This window comes from Acomys russatus, chromosome 15 (assembly GCF_903995435.1).
Source record: "Acomys russatus chromosome 15, mAcoRus1.1, whole genome shotgun sequence".
In the NCBI taxonomy this organism is placed as follows: Eukaryota; Metazoa; Chordata; class Mammalia; order Rodentia; family Muridae; genus Acomys; species Acomys russatus.
This window is the reverse complement of record NC_067151.1, coordinates 11,878,153-11,891,208: the sequence shown is the minus strand read 5'-3', so window position 1 is coordinate 11,891,208 and position 13,056 is coordinate 11,878,153. Positions and strand designations below refer to the sequence as shown.

The window sequence follows — 13,056 nt, the reverse complement described above, 5'->3', positions numbered from 1 at the left end:
TTGATACATTAAAGGACAGTGAGTGTCTCCAGGAAATCTTTGGCCTCCATGAGCCAGTGTGTATGCACCCCTCTCACCCTCACCTGTCCCAAGATACAGTTTTTAAAATTTTGTCTTTGGGAACACAGTCTCATTCTAGCCCAGGCTGGCCTGCAACTAATGGCAATCTTCCTGTCTCAGCCTCTGAATGTAGGGATTTCAGGACAATCACCACACCTGATTCAGGGTTTCAATTTTAAAGCAATTATTCACAAGAGGAAGTATACTCTTTCAAAATGAAAGTATTAAAAATTACTACAAAAGTTATGAGATAAAAAGCACTCAAAGTTTTAAGATAAAACCCCTCCATTTACTGAATTGTACATGCAGAATTATATTTGGTCAATATATCATGAACAAAGACTATAGAAATCTCAACCATTTAAATAAAGAAGACCTACACTTAAAATAGGCGAAATTGGTAAGGATTATAAAGGCAAAAGAAACATACTAGTGAAGAAATACTTATGATTTTTAATTTTTATAAATACAGAAAGTTTAAGGATTTGGTAACATTTTTTATACTACCACCACAGGGATTTAGCCTCTACTTTGAAAAAAAAAAAAAAAAAATTCAACCAGGCGTGATGGCACACGCCTTTAATCCCAGCACTGGAGAGACAGAGCAGAAGGATCGTTGTGAGTTCCCGGCCAGCCTGGTCTACAGAGCAAGTCCAGGACAGCCAAAGCTACCCAGAGAAACCCTGTCTCAAAAAAAACAAAGAATTCTTAAGATATATTTTTATTATTTTATTAAATAATAAAATTATTTACTAATAAAGTAATTAAATAGTAAAATATTTCAGGATTTTTATTTGTACACATACATAGTATATAGATGCATGTGAGTACAGTTGCCTGCAGAGGCAAGAGGAGGGTAAGGGGTCCCTGAAACTGGAGTCTCAGGTGGCTGTGGGTGTTGGAGACTGAATCTGGCCTCAGGAAGAGCAATACTACTGAGCCATCTCTCCAGTCCTAAGCAGAAAGTTCGCAAGGTAAAGACTAAACATACGAATTTAATGACTTGTCTGGTCAGCGGAGATGTTCGTGCAGGCTGGCTCTGAGCTACGATGTAACTGGAGATGAAGCTGAACTCCTGACCTCCTTCCCCTTGCACAGAAAGTGGGAAAACACTGCATGTGGGCTTAAACACAGCTGGCTTAACGGTTACTATAATTTTCTAAAATGTCAACATTGTAACCAACTACTATGAAATCTCACTTTTTAAAAAAAGGATTTATTTATTATTATGTATACAGTGCTCTGCCTGCATGTACACCTACATGCCAGAAGAGGTCATTAGATCCCATTATAGATGGTTGTGAGCCGCCATGGGTTGCTGGGAACTGAACTTGGGACCTTTGGAAGGTGCTCTTAACCTCTGAACTTTCTCTCCAACCCCTCTTCCCACTTTCAAAAGGTCTTACTGTTGGTTCTTAAAAAACCAAAACATTATTTTGGGTCCCCTGGAATTCGTCAGATTGGTGGGTTTACAGATTTTTACCAATTTATAAAAAGATTGTCTACCATTTCCTCAAAGATACTGTTTTCTGGTTTGTCTGTTTTAAATCCTCTACAATCAGCCCATCCACTACTCTAGCAAACAAGGAGTGTGAGTGGGAAATAAAACTATTGTTTTAACAAGTACTTGCTATCACGTGTACCATCTAACCCCAATGATTCACTGGCCTTAGTGGCTTAGGTAAGGTGACAACTGCCTCCACTCACCCTGACAGACAAGTGACTGCCACTCTGAACTGGTCCTAGGCCCTAGGAGAGTCACTAACCCTAGAAATGTAATAAAGACCAGCATTTTAATTAATTAATTAATTTATTTATTTGTTTTTGACTATCAGAATTCAATCTGCTTTCCTTGCGAGAGCCCTCCTCAGGTCTCACTGCATTCTATAAAGTCTACCTTCAATCAAGCATCTCTCACAAGAAAGACAAAGAAACAGGGGTCTGCAAGCTCTTAACACCTTCCATTCCCTTAGCGTATCTAAGCAAGAAGGAATCTGAGGGTGTCCAGCAGCTGCTTTCCCACAGTAAACTGTCTTCTCAAAGACCCTGTAACTAAATCCCTATGTGTCTGCTCTTGGAAGTCGCTTGACGGGGACTGCCTTAAGGGCTCAGGCAGTAAACCACTCATCAAGACTTTGACCTTGCTCTGTTCACCCCAGTCACAGAAAGTCCTTATGTTCTGTGTGTCAATAATGGAAACGCAGACAACTTGTATAACACTCATGACAGAAAACATGTCCAAACACCATCTTACCTAGGATTGGAGCAAGGTACTCTTTGAGTATTCACATTGTCACATAAGGGTTCTCCTCCATGGTAGATACCTGTTCGAACATAGATCTAAAAGAAAGAAAGAAAGAAAAATGCACACTCTTTATACATGTATATACATATATACTTAAATATAGGCTTATGTGCACTCAATAGACCCAAGCACTACAAAGTAATTTAACTGCTCTAAGTGAGACCATCATGAGATGTTTTGTTCAGGTGGTTTCTATGTATAGATTTACAATTAACTGTTGGGGCCTCTGGCCACTACGGAGGTAACATAGCCACAAGCCTGTGGCATTATGCATGAAACACAGAGGCCTGAGTTTTCTAAGATAAGCTGGTGTCAGGTATTACTTCAAACTCCTGAAGCTGGAAGAATAGTTCACAAAGACATTAAGATGTCAATATTTTCACATAATGGGATTAAATAAAAGTCTTTAAAGAGATCCACTTTAGGTCTGATCATTGTTTTTAACTAAACATACTATATAAAACATTTGACTTTATGGGTATTAGGATTATAGACAGAAGCATGGTTGTGTGAAAGCCGAATCAAGTATAACTCAAACAAAATTCATTACTTGTTTTATTGTCTGAGATTATACTATGCTCAGAAGAGGATAGTAAAAAATGACTTACAGGAGCTGGAGAGATGGCTCAGCAGTTAAGAGCACTTACTGCTCTTCCCGAGGTCCTGAGTTCAATTCTGAGCAACCACATGGTGGCTCACAACCATCTATAATATGATATGAAGCCCTTTTCTGGCCTGCATGATTACATGCAGGCAGAGCACTGTATACATAATAAATAAATCTAAAAATAATTTTTAAAAAATGACTTAAATAGAGTAAACATCAACATTTGACCTTACCTTATCAATGTCTCGAATATTTACATTTACATAGGTTGCACAAAGAATTTTTATTCTGAGCGCGCTGTTTATAACCCAGAGAGATTTCGTGGATGTCTCTCCATTCATATAGGGTGTAGCCGTGGAGATGCGCCTGGAGTATGACGGCATCGTGAAGCTGTCCATTGGCAGCTGAGAGTACAGGCTTTCCTTGGCCATCAGCATCAAGTTGGGCATCCTCCCCAGCATTATACAGCTTCTTATGTACTGTAAGAGACCACAGAGTGACCAAAGAAGCCACTTCCCACAAGATTCTTTCATTCCAAAGATAACATGTAGGAATATTTTTAAAATTATTTTTATTTTATGTATATTGGTGTTTTGACTGAATGCATGTCTGTATGAGGGTGTCAGATCTACTGGAACAAGAGTTAACAGACAGTTGTGAGCTGCCATGTAGGTGCTGGGAATTGAACTAGGATCCTCTGGAAGAGCCCTCTTAATCGCTGAGCCATCTCTCCAGCCCCAAACATGTAGGAATATTATGAGCATTTACATATTGATTATAAAAGTGATTTTAAAAATTAAACATAGACCATACTTGTTAGCAGCCGTTTGTTTATAATGTGGTTAGAACCTCTGAATGTATTTATATAAAATAACAAACTAGGGCCAGATTTTGATGTTACCATTTTACCCTTCACAGCAAAATACTAAATGTGTGTGCACAGAGTTTAAGGTCAGGCCTCTTCCTCAATCACTGCCCACTTTATTGCAATGGATCATTTCCTGAACATGGAGTTCATCAGGCTGGCTGGGCAGAGAACTTCAGGTATCCTCCTGTCTGCGTTCCTAGTGCTGGGAAGAGGCACAGGTTGCCAAACCTGGCTTTTATGTGTAGGTGCTAGAGGTTCAAACACAAGTACATCTCACACTTGTACACCAAAGCATTTTAGCAAACTGGTCCGTCTCCCCAAGCCTGAGAGAGAGAGATTTTTTTAAAAATTTGGTTTATGTATAGTGTATATATGTACTTATGTGTAATTATGTACATGTGTCACAGAGCATGCATAAAGTTCAATCCCAGGGGTTGGACTCTGGTCATTAGGCTTAGTATCAAGTGCCTTTATCCACTAAGCCATCTTGCCGGCCCCCAAAATACAGACTTTTAGTCTGAGCTACTCTATACACACCATAACTCCCTATTTTCCCACTTCTCAGCACCTGAAGGCCAGTGTCTATACTACTAAACAGTAACTGGTATGTGCATGCTACCATTGCTTCTCATAGGAACGTGTTCAGTGAACAGAGAAAGAGGGGAGAGTTAGTAGTACTCTTAAGAAACTAAGAGCACTGTCTGCTTTTCCAAAGGATCCGGGTTCAATTCCCAGCATCCACAGGGCAGCTCACAAGTGTCTGTAACTCCAGTTCCAGGGATTCTGACACCTTCATACCAATGCATATAGAATAAATAAATTATTAAAAGAAGAAGAAGAGGAGGAAGAGGAGGAGGAGGAAGGGGAAGAGGAAGAGGAATGAGAAGAGGAATGAGGAGGATGGGAGCTGGTTCAGAGCAAGGGGATAAGGGGATCAGCAGGAGTAGGAAAATTCATTCATCTCAATGGGAGTGACTATGATCAAAACACATAATATAGATGTGTGTCATAAATGGCCGCTAGAGGATATAGCTCAGTGGCAGGTAAGTGTTTTTTAAAATTCAAATATGCTAATAAAATAGGTTTACAAATGTTGTTTTCTAACATTAACTATTAATCCTGGAAACACTGTACTAAGAGCATATACAGGCCTGGGGTGGTGCACACTACTCACCTTGTACTGACTCAGAGGGTACTTTTCTAGGAAGTACTCATCGCAGCCACACACTTTCAGGATATACTTGCCCTGGTATTCTAAAACACAGAGTTTCAGCTGCTCGGAAGAGAGCAGCATGCTCCGAGTCTTCTTCCTGATGGCTTCAGCAATGACTTGCTCAGGCACACAATCATGGTTGATCTTCAAAGTGTACTTCTGCTTGTCATTGTTTGGAGAGACTATCACCCAAATCACCACTATGATTTGTCCTGGAAAAAGAAAACGGTGTTAGACGCATTATTGTGCCTACTTCACTTCTCTGAAGACAAGTGTCAAGAAGTTCTCACTCTCTGCCTCTCTAACCACACCCAGAAACAATGTCTAGTTAACTGACTAGATAGAAAGGAGGATCTGGTGAGAACAGGCGCTGTGCCCTCTGGCAGGCTTTCACACAACATCCAAGGGCTCCTTTTTCACTGGGCTAGTGGATCAAGAGGCCCCAAGGCGGAGCAAACCTGCACTTTAAACTGCAAGATACACTTCACAAGAGTAACTCGAGAGGGCTTCACAGAGCTAGCAGTTCGGAAGTGGGAAACAACTTAAAGGAATGAAGCAATGATGGCAGGAAGAATAAATGGGTAAGCAGGGAAAGGAAAAACGAAGTTTCCATTTTTCTCCTATAAAAATCTATTAAGCAATGGACAGTGTCTGAGAATTTGCAGGTGTGAACATCGCCTGTTTCCACCAGATCCTCAACTCTATTTAGTCAGTTAACTAGATATCCTTTCTGGTTATGGTTAGAGGAGCAGAGAGTAAAAACTTCTTGAAACTCATTTTTAGAAAAGTAATACACAAACAGATTGATGCACTTAACAGTGTTTTCCTGTCATTTAAAATGTTTGTATTTGTGCTTATATTAATTTTGATTGCTTTTTATTTTATGTGCTTTAATGTTTTGCCTGCATGTATATTTGTGTGAGTGACATATCTTCAAATTACAGATAGTTGTGAACTGCCATGTGGGTGCTGGGAATTGAACTCTGGTCCTCTAGAAGAGCAGTCAGTACTCTTAACCGCTGAGCCATCTCTCCAGCCCCATTTGTGCTTACTTTTATGAGCTCCTTTCTTTTTTGGTAGTGTTGGAGATCAAAGTCAAGCCTTGTACATGTAAAGCAAGTGTTCTAGACCACAGCTCCATTTGTTTTTATTTGTTTAAAAAAAAAAAAAAGGATAATCAGCTCTAATTCTATCAGCATCCTATGCCACAGTGAACTCTAAACTCGGTTCCTCAGTTGTAGAGAGATGAGCGTGCACCAAAGGATGAGTCAGTAAGTGTGTGCTTTCTGTGCACAGACTATCACTCAGCACTCAATTCTCATGATGCAGCAGTCTTTGCCTTCAAGCTCATCATCCGGACAGCAGGAAGCAAGCGTGCAGAAGCCATGAGCACAGTAAAGAGCCGTCAGTGCAGCGGCCAGCTCCTTACCTTTATCCAGCTTGTTGTAGATGTGCTTTGGCAGTTCTGGGGAGGACTCTACGTTGGGAGGGTAGACATACATTGCTCTGCTGTGGGGCGAGTTCAGATCCCGCAGGTCCACAGCTTCTTTGCAAACATTCAGAATGTTCCTTCGGAAGTCTTGGACTTCTGGATCTTTAACCATATCAAATTCACACACGGGCATGCCAATAACAAAACCTAAAAACCAAGGTGTTTATAAGAATGCAGGGCAGTGTGGTTCTTACAGAGAACCGCACACATTTGGAAAAGCACAAGAGTCAAAAGGTTCCTATAAATTAAAAACATTTTTTGATAAATCCACTTTTATGAGTTCAGCTAACGCTACATAGAGAAACTGTCTTGAAAAAAACAAAACAAAACAAAACAAAAAACCCCACCCAAAATGAAACAAAAAACAAACAAAATCCCTGACAGAGCTGATGAGGCCTCAAGCATTTTAAATATAATATATGCATCATCCACAATCCATTATCAACTTTTATTTATTAATTTGTTTGTTTGTTTGAGACAGGGTTTCTCTGAGTAGCCTTGACAGTCCTTGACTCATTTTGTAGACCTGGCTGCCTTGAACTCACAGAGATCTGCCTGCCTCTGCCTCCCAAGTGCTAGGATTAAAGGACAAAACTTGGCTATAAAAGATCTATGTCCTCCTACTAATTGCATTCCTTAAGGAGAATCCTACAGTTTTATCAAAGTGTTAGAAAGTTCTATAGCTCAGTAGTAAAAAACAAAACAAAACAAAAAACAAAAAAGAGGGTTGGAGAGATGGCTCAGAGGTTTGGAGCACTGGCTGCTCTTCCAGAGGTCATGGGTTCAATTCCCAGCAACCACATGGTGGCTCTCAAGCATCTATAATGTGATCTGATGCTCTCTTCTGTTGTGCAGGCATACATGTAGGCAGAACACTGTATTAATAGTAAATACATAATTAAAAAAAAAAACAAACTACTTTAGATTTTTTTCAAAGAAATCTACACCTAAAGATTGCTAAGGTATTAATCAAACAAAGTCTCTTAGTAAATAGAACAGAGCAGATGTCATAGTTATTTGCAGCTTAGCAATGATAATGTCAATTAGCTAAAAATTATATCATACCAATTTCTCGATTGAGGATCTTTTCTTCACGGTTGCCTACGGGCTCAATTACTTTTAAAAAGGGTTGAAAAAGCCGAAGGTCACAAAGCCGTCTTGTTTCATCAAAAAATTCTTCCCTTTCTGCTTCTTGGGTAACACTTACGAAAATGTAAGAAGATTCATCTTGCAGAAGCTGATGGAGAGGGTATTTCCTGGCTTCTTTAAACAGTTCATGTTTGATGGTGATTAGTGTAGCCTCACGGAGGCATTCTAAAGTCACTATCATTCCATTTGGGAGTAAACATTCCACTAGGATTCGTGGGGGCATCAAGTGGATGCCCCACAGTTCACCTGAAGATGGTCGTGGAGGCATTGTTCTTATCCTCTGCAAACTTTACATAGAAAACCGCTTTATGGAATCAGAAATGTGGCTGTCCCCAAACAGTGCCCTGAAGAGAAGAGGAGAGTCACTTGTCAGAGAGAAACAATTCCTGATCACAGACATGTAAAAATGCTCACTTCCTGTTGTTTCAACAATCAGAGCAGTAGTAACTCAAGTGTTTTAATTTAGACTGTTGTCCTAAACTAGGCTATAAAGAATTTATTACAGAAGATACTAGAAAAACAATGTACATTTAATTATAGTTAATGAAAAATTTTAAATATTGAATAGATTTTTCTAAGCCGGGTCTCATAAAAACAGAGGTAATGGGAAGAATGAAAAAACAAGCTGTAACTAAACCAAAAATTCCCATCTCACCAGGCTTGGTGGTACAGGCCTGCAATCTTCGCTCCTTTGGCTAAGGCAGGAGGTTGCAGGTTCAAGGCTTGCCTGGAAATTTTTGCAAGACTGTCTCGAGCAATAGGCATGGTAGGTAGGTCTCTTAGGTAATGGGTCATTGCTTATTTAAGCCCAGAAAAATCCAAATATTTTTCCTTCTTTACTCATCGCCCAGTATATGCAGTAATATGAAATTAAACGGCATAGTCATTCCAATTCTGTCCCCCCCCCCCAATTTTTTCGAGACAGGGTTTCTCTGTGTAGCCTTGGCTGTCCTGGACTCATTTTGTAGACCAGGCTGGTCTGGAACTCACAGTGATCTGAATGCCTCTGTCTCCTGAGTGCTGGGGTTATAGGTGTGCATACCATGCCCAGCTAGTCTTTCCATCTTAACCTCTGTAATTTCCTTAAACATTTTTTATTATTTTAAATTATGTCTGTGTCATGTGTGGGAGTATAGGTACCTGTAGAAGGACAGAGGTGCTAGGAGGGTCTCTGTAGGAGCAAGTATTCTTAACTGAAAAGCCACCTCTCTGGCTCCTCATTTGTTTTTTGTTTGGTTGGTTTGGTTTGATCTTGGTTTTTCTAAACAGGGTCTCTGTATAACACCCCTGGCTGTCCTGGAACTCACTCTGTAGACCAGGCTGGCCTTGCACTCAGGGATCTGCCTGCCTCTGCTTCCTGAGTACTGGGATTAAAGGCCCATGCCATTCCAATTCCCCAATGTTTTTAAAGCATAGTTGTGTTTGTTTAGTTGGTTTGGTTTCGGTTTTTGGAGTCAGGGTTTGTCTGTGTAGCCTTGTCTGTACTGGACTCACTTTGTAGACAGGCTGGCCTCTGCCTCCCCAGTGCTGGGATTGCAGGCGTGTGCCACCGCACCCAGCTTAAAAGCATGATTTAACTATACTGTCCCGTAACAAAATGCCATTGGTGATTTTCCTTGAAGCATAATTAATCTGTACCAAGTCTTAATATTCCTGAGATGAATTACTTTCGATGCGGAGGAACCTATGACTCTCTGTGTCAGTACCATGCTCCCCTTAATTCTAGCTAAGTAATTTGAAAGGATTTCAGTTTGAGATAACAGTCTCAGAGGGTTATCTAGAAGATGACGTAGAAACCTTTAAAACACACAAACTTAGAGCTGTCAAAATAAATAGCTCAGTAGGTAAAAGCACTTGCCATGAACATCTGATGGCCTGAGTTCAATCCCTGGATCCCAAAAGGGGAACCAACTCCTCAGAGCTGTCCTCTGAGTACATTTGTGCCGTGTACCAGAGCTCACCCCAACACTCACTACCCTTCCAAGCCTTCTCTTAAAGAGAAAAGAGCAGTTAACTCCCTGCTGTTCACATGGTGTTCTTTCCTTCAGTAAGTGAAACTGGAAAGTCAAGCACCACAAAAGTGAAGCAAATGATGCAAAGTGAGAAAGAAAGCAGAGGGGCTGGAGATGGCTCAGCTATTAAGAACACATGCTGTTCCTGCAGAGGCCCCTACCCAGATTCCGTTTCTAGCCCACAGAGGCTCATATCCATGGCACCAGCTATGTACATGGTGCACAGACACACACAGGAGGTCCAGGCATCCTGCTGAGGTGGTCACTCTACCATGTGACATATGGTAGCAGCACACAGTGGCTATAGATACTGCTTCTTCATCAAGGATGTGGTCCTGTCGCAGGGCCATGTTTGGTGCTGGGTAGGTGTCTTAAGAGTTTTATTGCTCTGAAAAGACATTATGACCACACCAGGGTTTGGGGTTTTTTTTGGGGGGGGGGAGTGAGAGAGGGTTTGTCTGTGTAGACATAGCTTTCCTGGATTTGTAGACCAGGCTGGCCTCAAACTCACAGCAATCCATCTGCCTCTACCTCCCTGAGTGTAGATCACAGCAGTCCTTATTAAGGAAAACATTTATTAAGGCTGGCTTACACTTCAGCTGTTTAATCCATTATCGTCATGGCAGGAAGCTGGTCAGTAGACAAGGTGCTGGACAGGCTGCTGAGAGTTCTACATCTGAATCAGCAGGCAGCAGAACAGAGTGACACTGGGCCTGGCTTGAGCATTTGAAAGCTCAAAGAACATCCCCAACAAGGCCATGCTTCCTAACAGTGCCACTCTCTATGAGCCACTGGGGGTTATTTTCATTCAAACCACCACAATAGGTGTGGGGGCGATCTTTTTGTGCACTGTATAAAGATTGTCTTTGTATTATTCACATGCTGATTTCTGATCTGATTACAAGACAGTCTTTGATATTTTTATTTATAGGGCAGCACCATATTTGTAAGCACTCCCTCCAACACCTTCTCGTTGGGCTAATAAAGAGCTGAACAGCCTACAGCAAAGCCAAGAGAGGAAGGTGGGACTCATGGGCAAAGACAGTAGCTAGTGAGACACAGAGGGAAAAAAGTCAAGGGCAAGCACTGTGGAGAGGTACTGAGCCAGACCATAGATTAGTTTAAAGGGGCCAATAGCGGAATAAGCCTAAGCAAAAGCCAAGCTTTTATAATAAAAGAAGTCTCCGTATTATTATTTGGGAGCTGGCGATCCAAAGAAGGTCCCCCTTTATAGTAGGTAAGGAAGAATGAGATGGATGTCCTCTTCTGGCCCTTATAAAGTCCAGAGTGTGAAGACCGTGTGGTACGTGTGATGATAATTACACTCAGAGCAGAAGAAAAGCTAAGACACAGTGTACCCAGCTGACTCAGTGAAAGTGGGGAAAGAAGGCAGCCTGCAGACCACAGCACAGAAACAGAGAATTAACAGGGAAGCAAGCAAGGGGCGTGGCACAGCCTAGAAACCTGTCACCATCTGACTCCTCAGTCTCATATCCACCCATATCTAAGCCGTCACAAGCTACATGACTTTGTTTTTCTAACCATCTTCCTCCCCACCCTCAGTACTCTGGGTACAGACTAGTACAAAGACATCATCACAAGTCAGTATGACTTACCAAGAGTCCAACCTAACAGATATCTCTACCATACCACTTCTCAAAAATGAACAAGTGATCATGAGATGCTCCACAGTGACAGCACATCAAGGAGGTAAGGCAGAGGAATCCTACAATCATTTGCTTTCTGTAAACCCTGAGAAACAGACAACTGGAAGATCATGACTAAATGGTTTTTGATAGCTGAAAATATTCTTCAGATTTACAGAAGAGACCCACTGAACAACTAGAAAAATGTAATCACTGTATCTCTCCTGCATATATTTAAATGTGTACAGGTGCACATGCACCTGTATGTGGAGAACAGTGGTTGGTGTTGCTGGTTTCCCTATTCTCTACTTTATTTTATAAGGGTCTCACAATGGCCTAGCACTCACCAAGTGCACAAGGCTGGCTGGCCAGCCAACCCAGGGATCTGCCTGTCATTGCCTCTTCTTCAGAGACACCAGCGCGTGTGGTTTACTGTGCATATATCTATCGCACAGGTCCTCATGCTTGTGGGGCAAGCACCACCCAACTATCTAGTCCATATATTTCCTGTATTTAAAAGAAATTTCACTGCCTAGTAAGAAGACCAGATGAATCAAATTCATGTTTGAATCAAAGCACTAATGTGGCTCAAGTGAAGATTTTAAATATACATTTAACTCTTCTCCCAAAAGAAATGCCAAATAAGTACTGGCTTTAAAAGGTTCAAATACAAAGAAAACCAAACCATAAGCCACAGCAAAACAGCAGCTGTTTACTGTTTTCTTTACTGAATGGTGCTAAGACATCAACAGCACATAACCACTTCAACACCTATTTTACTCAAAACCCAGAATCTCACCTGCTGTCTATGACAAAGAGAAGGCAGTTTCTTGTTGTTGTTAGGTATTTTGGTTTTGTTTGTTTGTTTTTCAAGACAGGGTTTTTCTATGTTATCTTCGCTGTTCTGGACTCGCCTTGTAGACCAGGCTGGTCTTGAACTCAGAAATCTGCCTGCCTCTGCCTCCCGAGTGCTGGGGTTAAAGGTGTGCGCCACCACTGGCTCGGCTAACAGGTTTTGATTTTTATGGCTTACTGTACAATGGCATGGTTGTATGTAACAAACGTCACAATTTAACTCTCTTTGCATGGATAAGAAGCCATAAGCCCCTTCAAGATTCTGGAAAGAAGGAACTGACCAGCATCACAGAACTAACTACACAGCAGCCAGGACATAGATCTCTGCCTTCTTGTGGCAATCCCATTCGGCATAAGCTGCTATCCCTGGGCTCACACATGGAAGTGTAGAAGCAGCAAAGGGACCTAACAATTAGCATTTTACAGCTATGTCAGCAACCATTCTTTAGGGTGTAGCCACTACCACTCTACATATAAGTAAACCAAAGATCAGAGATGTGACCGTTAACAACAAATGGACTTTCATTTAAGGAGGTGGGTAGCGGTTAAAGCCATGCCCCACTCCCCACACAAGTATTCTACCTCTTGCTTTCTGACACAAAGATTCCATTATATGGCCTCAGGCTGGCCATTAACTAACTAGCCATGCAGACTAAGCTGACCTCAAATTCACAGTCCTCTTGTCTCAGTCTCCTAAGTATTTGATTATGGGTGTGTGCTACTAAAGGGACTTAAGTCCCTGAAAATTCCACTGGTTCAGAATGTTGGGACTATATATTCATTCTTAGGCTATAAAGTGGTTGTTGTTGTTGTTGTTGTTTTTTAAAGGCAAAATCTTGTTAGTCTAGG

General features: G+C 41.3%; 1 protein-coding gene across 2 annotated transcripts in view; it reads right to left on the bottom strand.

Annotated features, from left to right (window-relative positions):
* Positions 1 to 8,068, bottom strand: part of Pik3ca (phosphatidylinositol-4,5-bisphosphate 3-kinase catalytic subunit alpha) — a 36,697-nt gene extending 28,629 nt beyond the window's left edge. For both annotated transcript variants that reach the window (XR_007831913.1, XM_051157032.1), the window contains exons 1-5: positions 7,611 to 8,068; positions 6,483 to 6,692; positions 5,015 to 5,265; positions 3,206 to 3,451; positions 2,315 to 2,400 (exon numbers count right to left, since the gene is read on the bottom strand). Coding sequence is in view for 1 of the 2 variants with exons in the window: in XM_051157032.1 (XP_051012989.1) it covers positions 2,315 to 2,400; positions 3,206 to 3,451; positions 5,015 to 5,265; positions 6,483 to 6,692; positions 7,611 to 7,962 (1,145 nt within the window). In the remaining variant the exon portion in view is untranslated. The remainder of the gene's footprint in view (positions 1 to 2,314; positions 2,401 to 3,205; positions 3,452 to 5,014; positions 5,266 to 6,482; positions 6,693 to 7,610) is intronic.
* Positions 8,069 to 13,056: the final 4,988 nt, after the last annotated feature.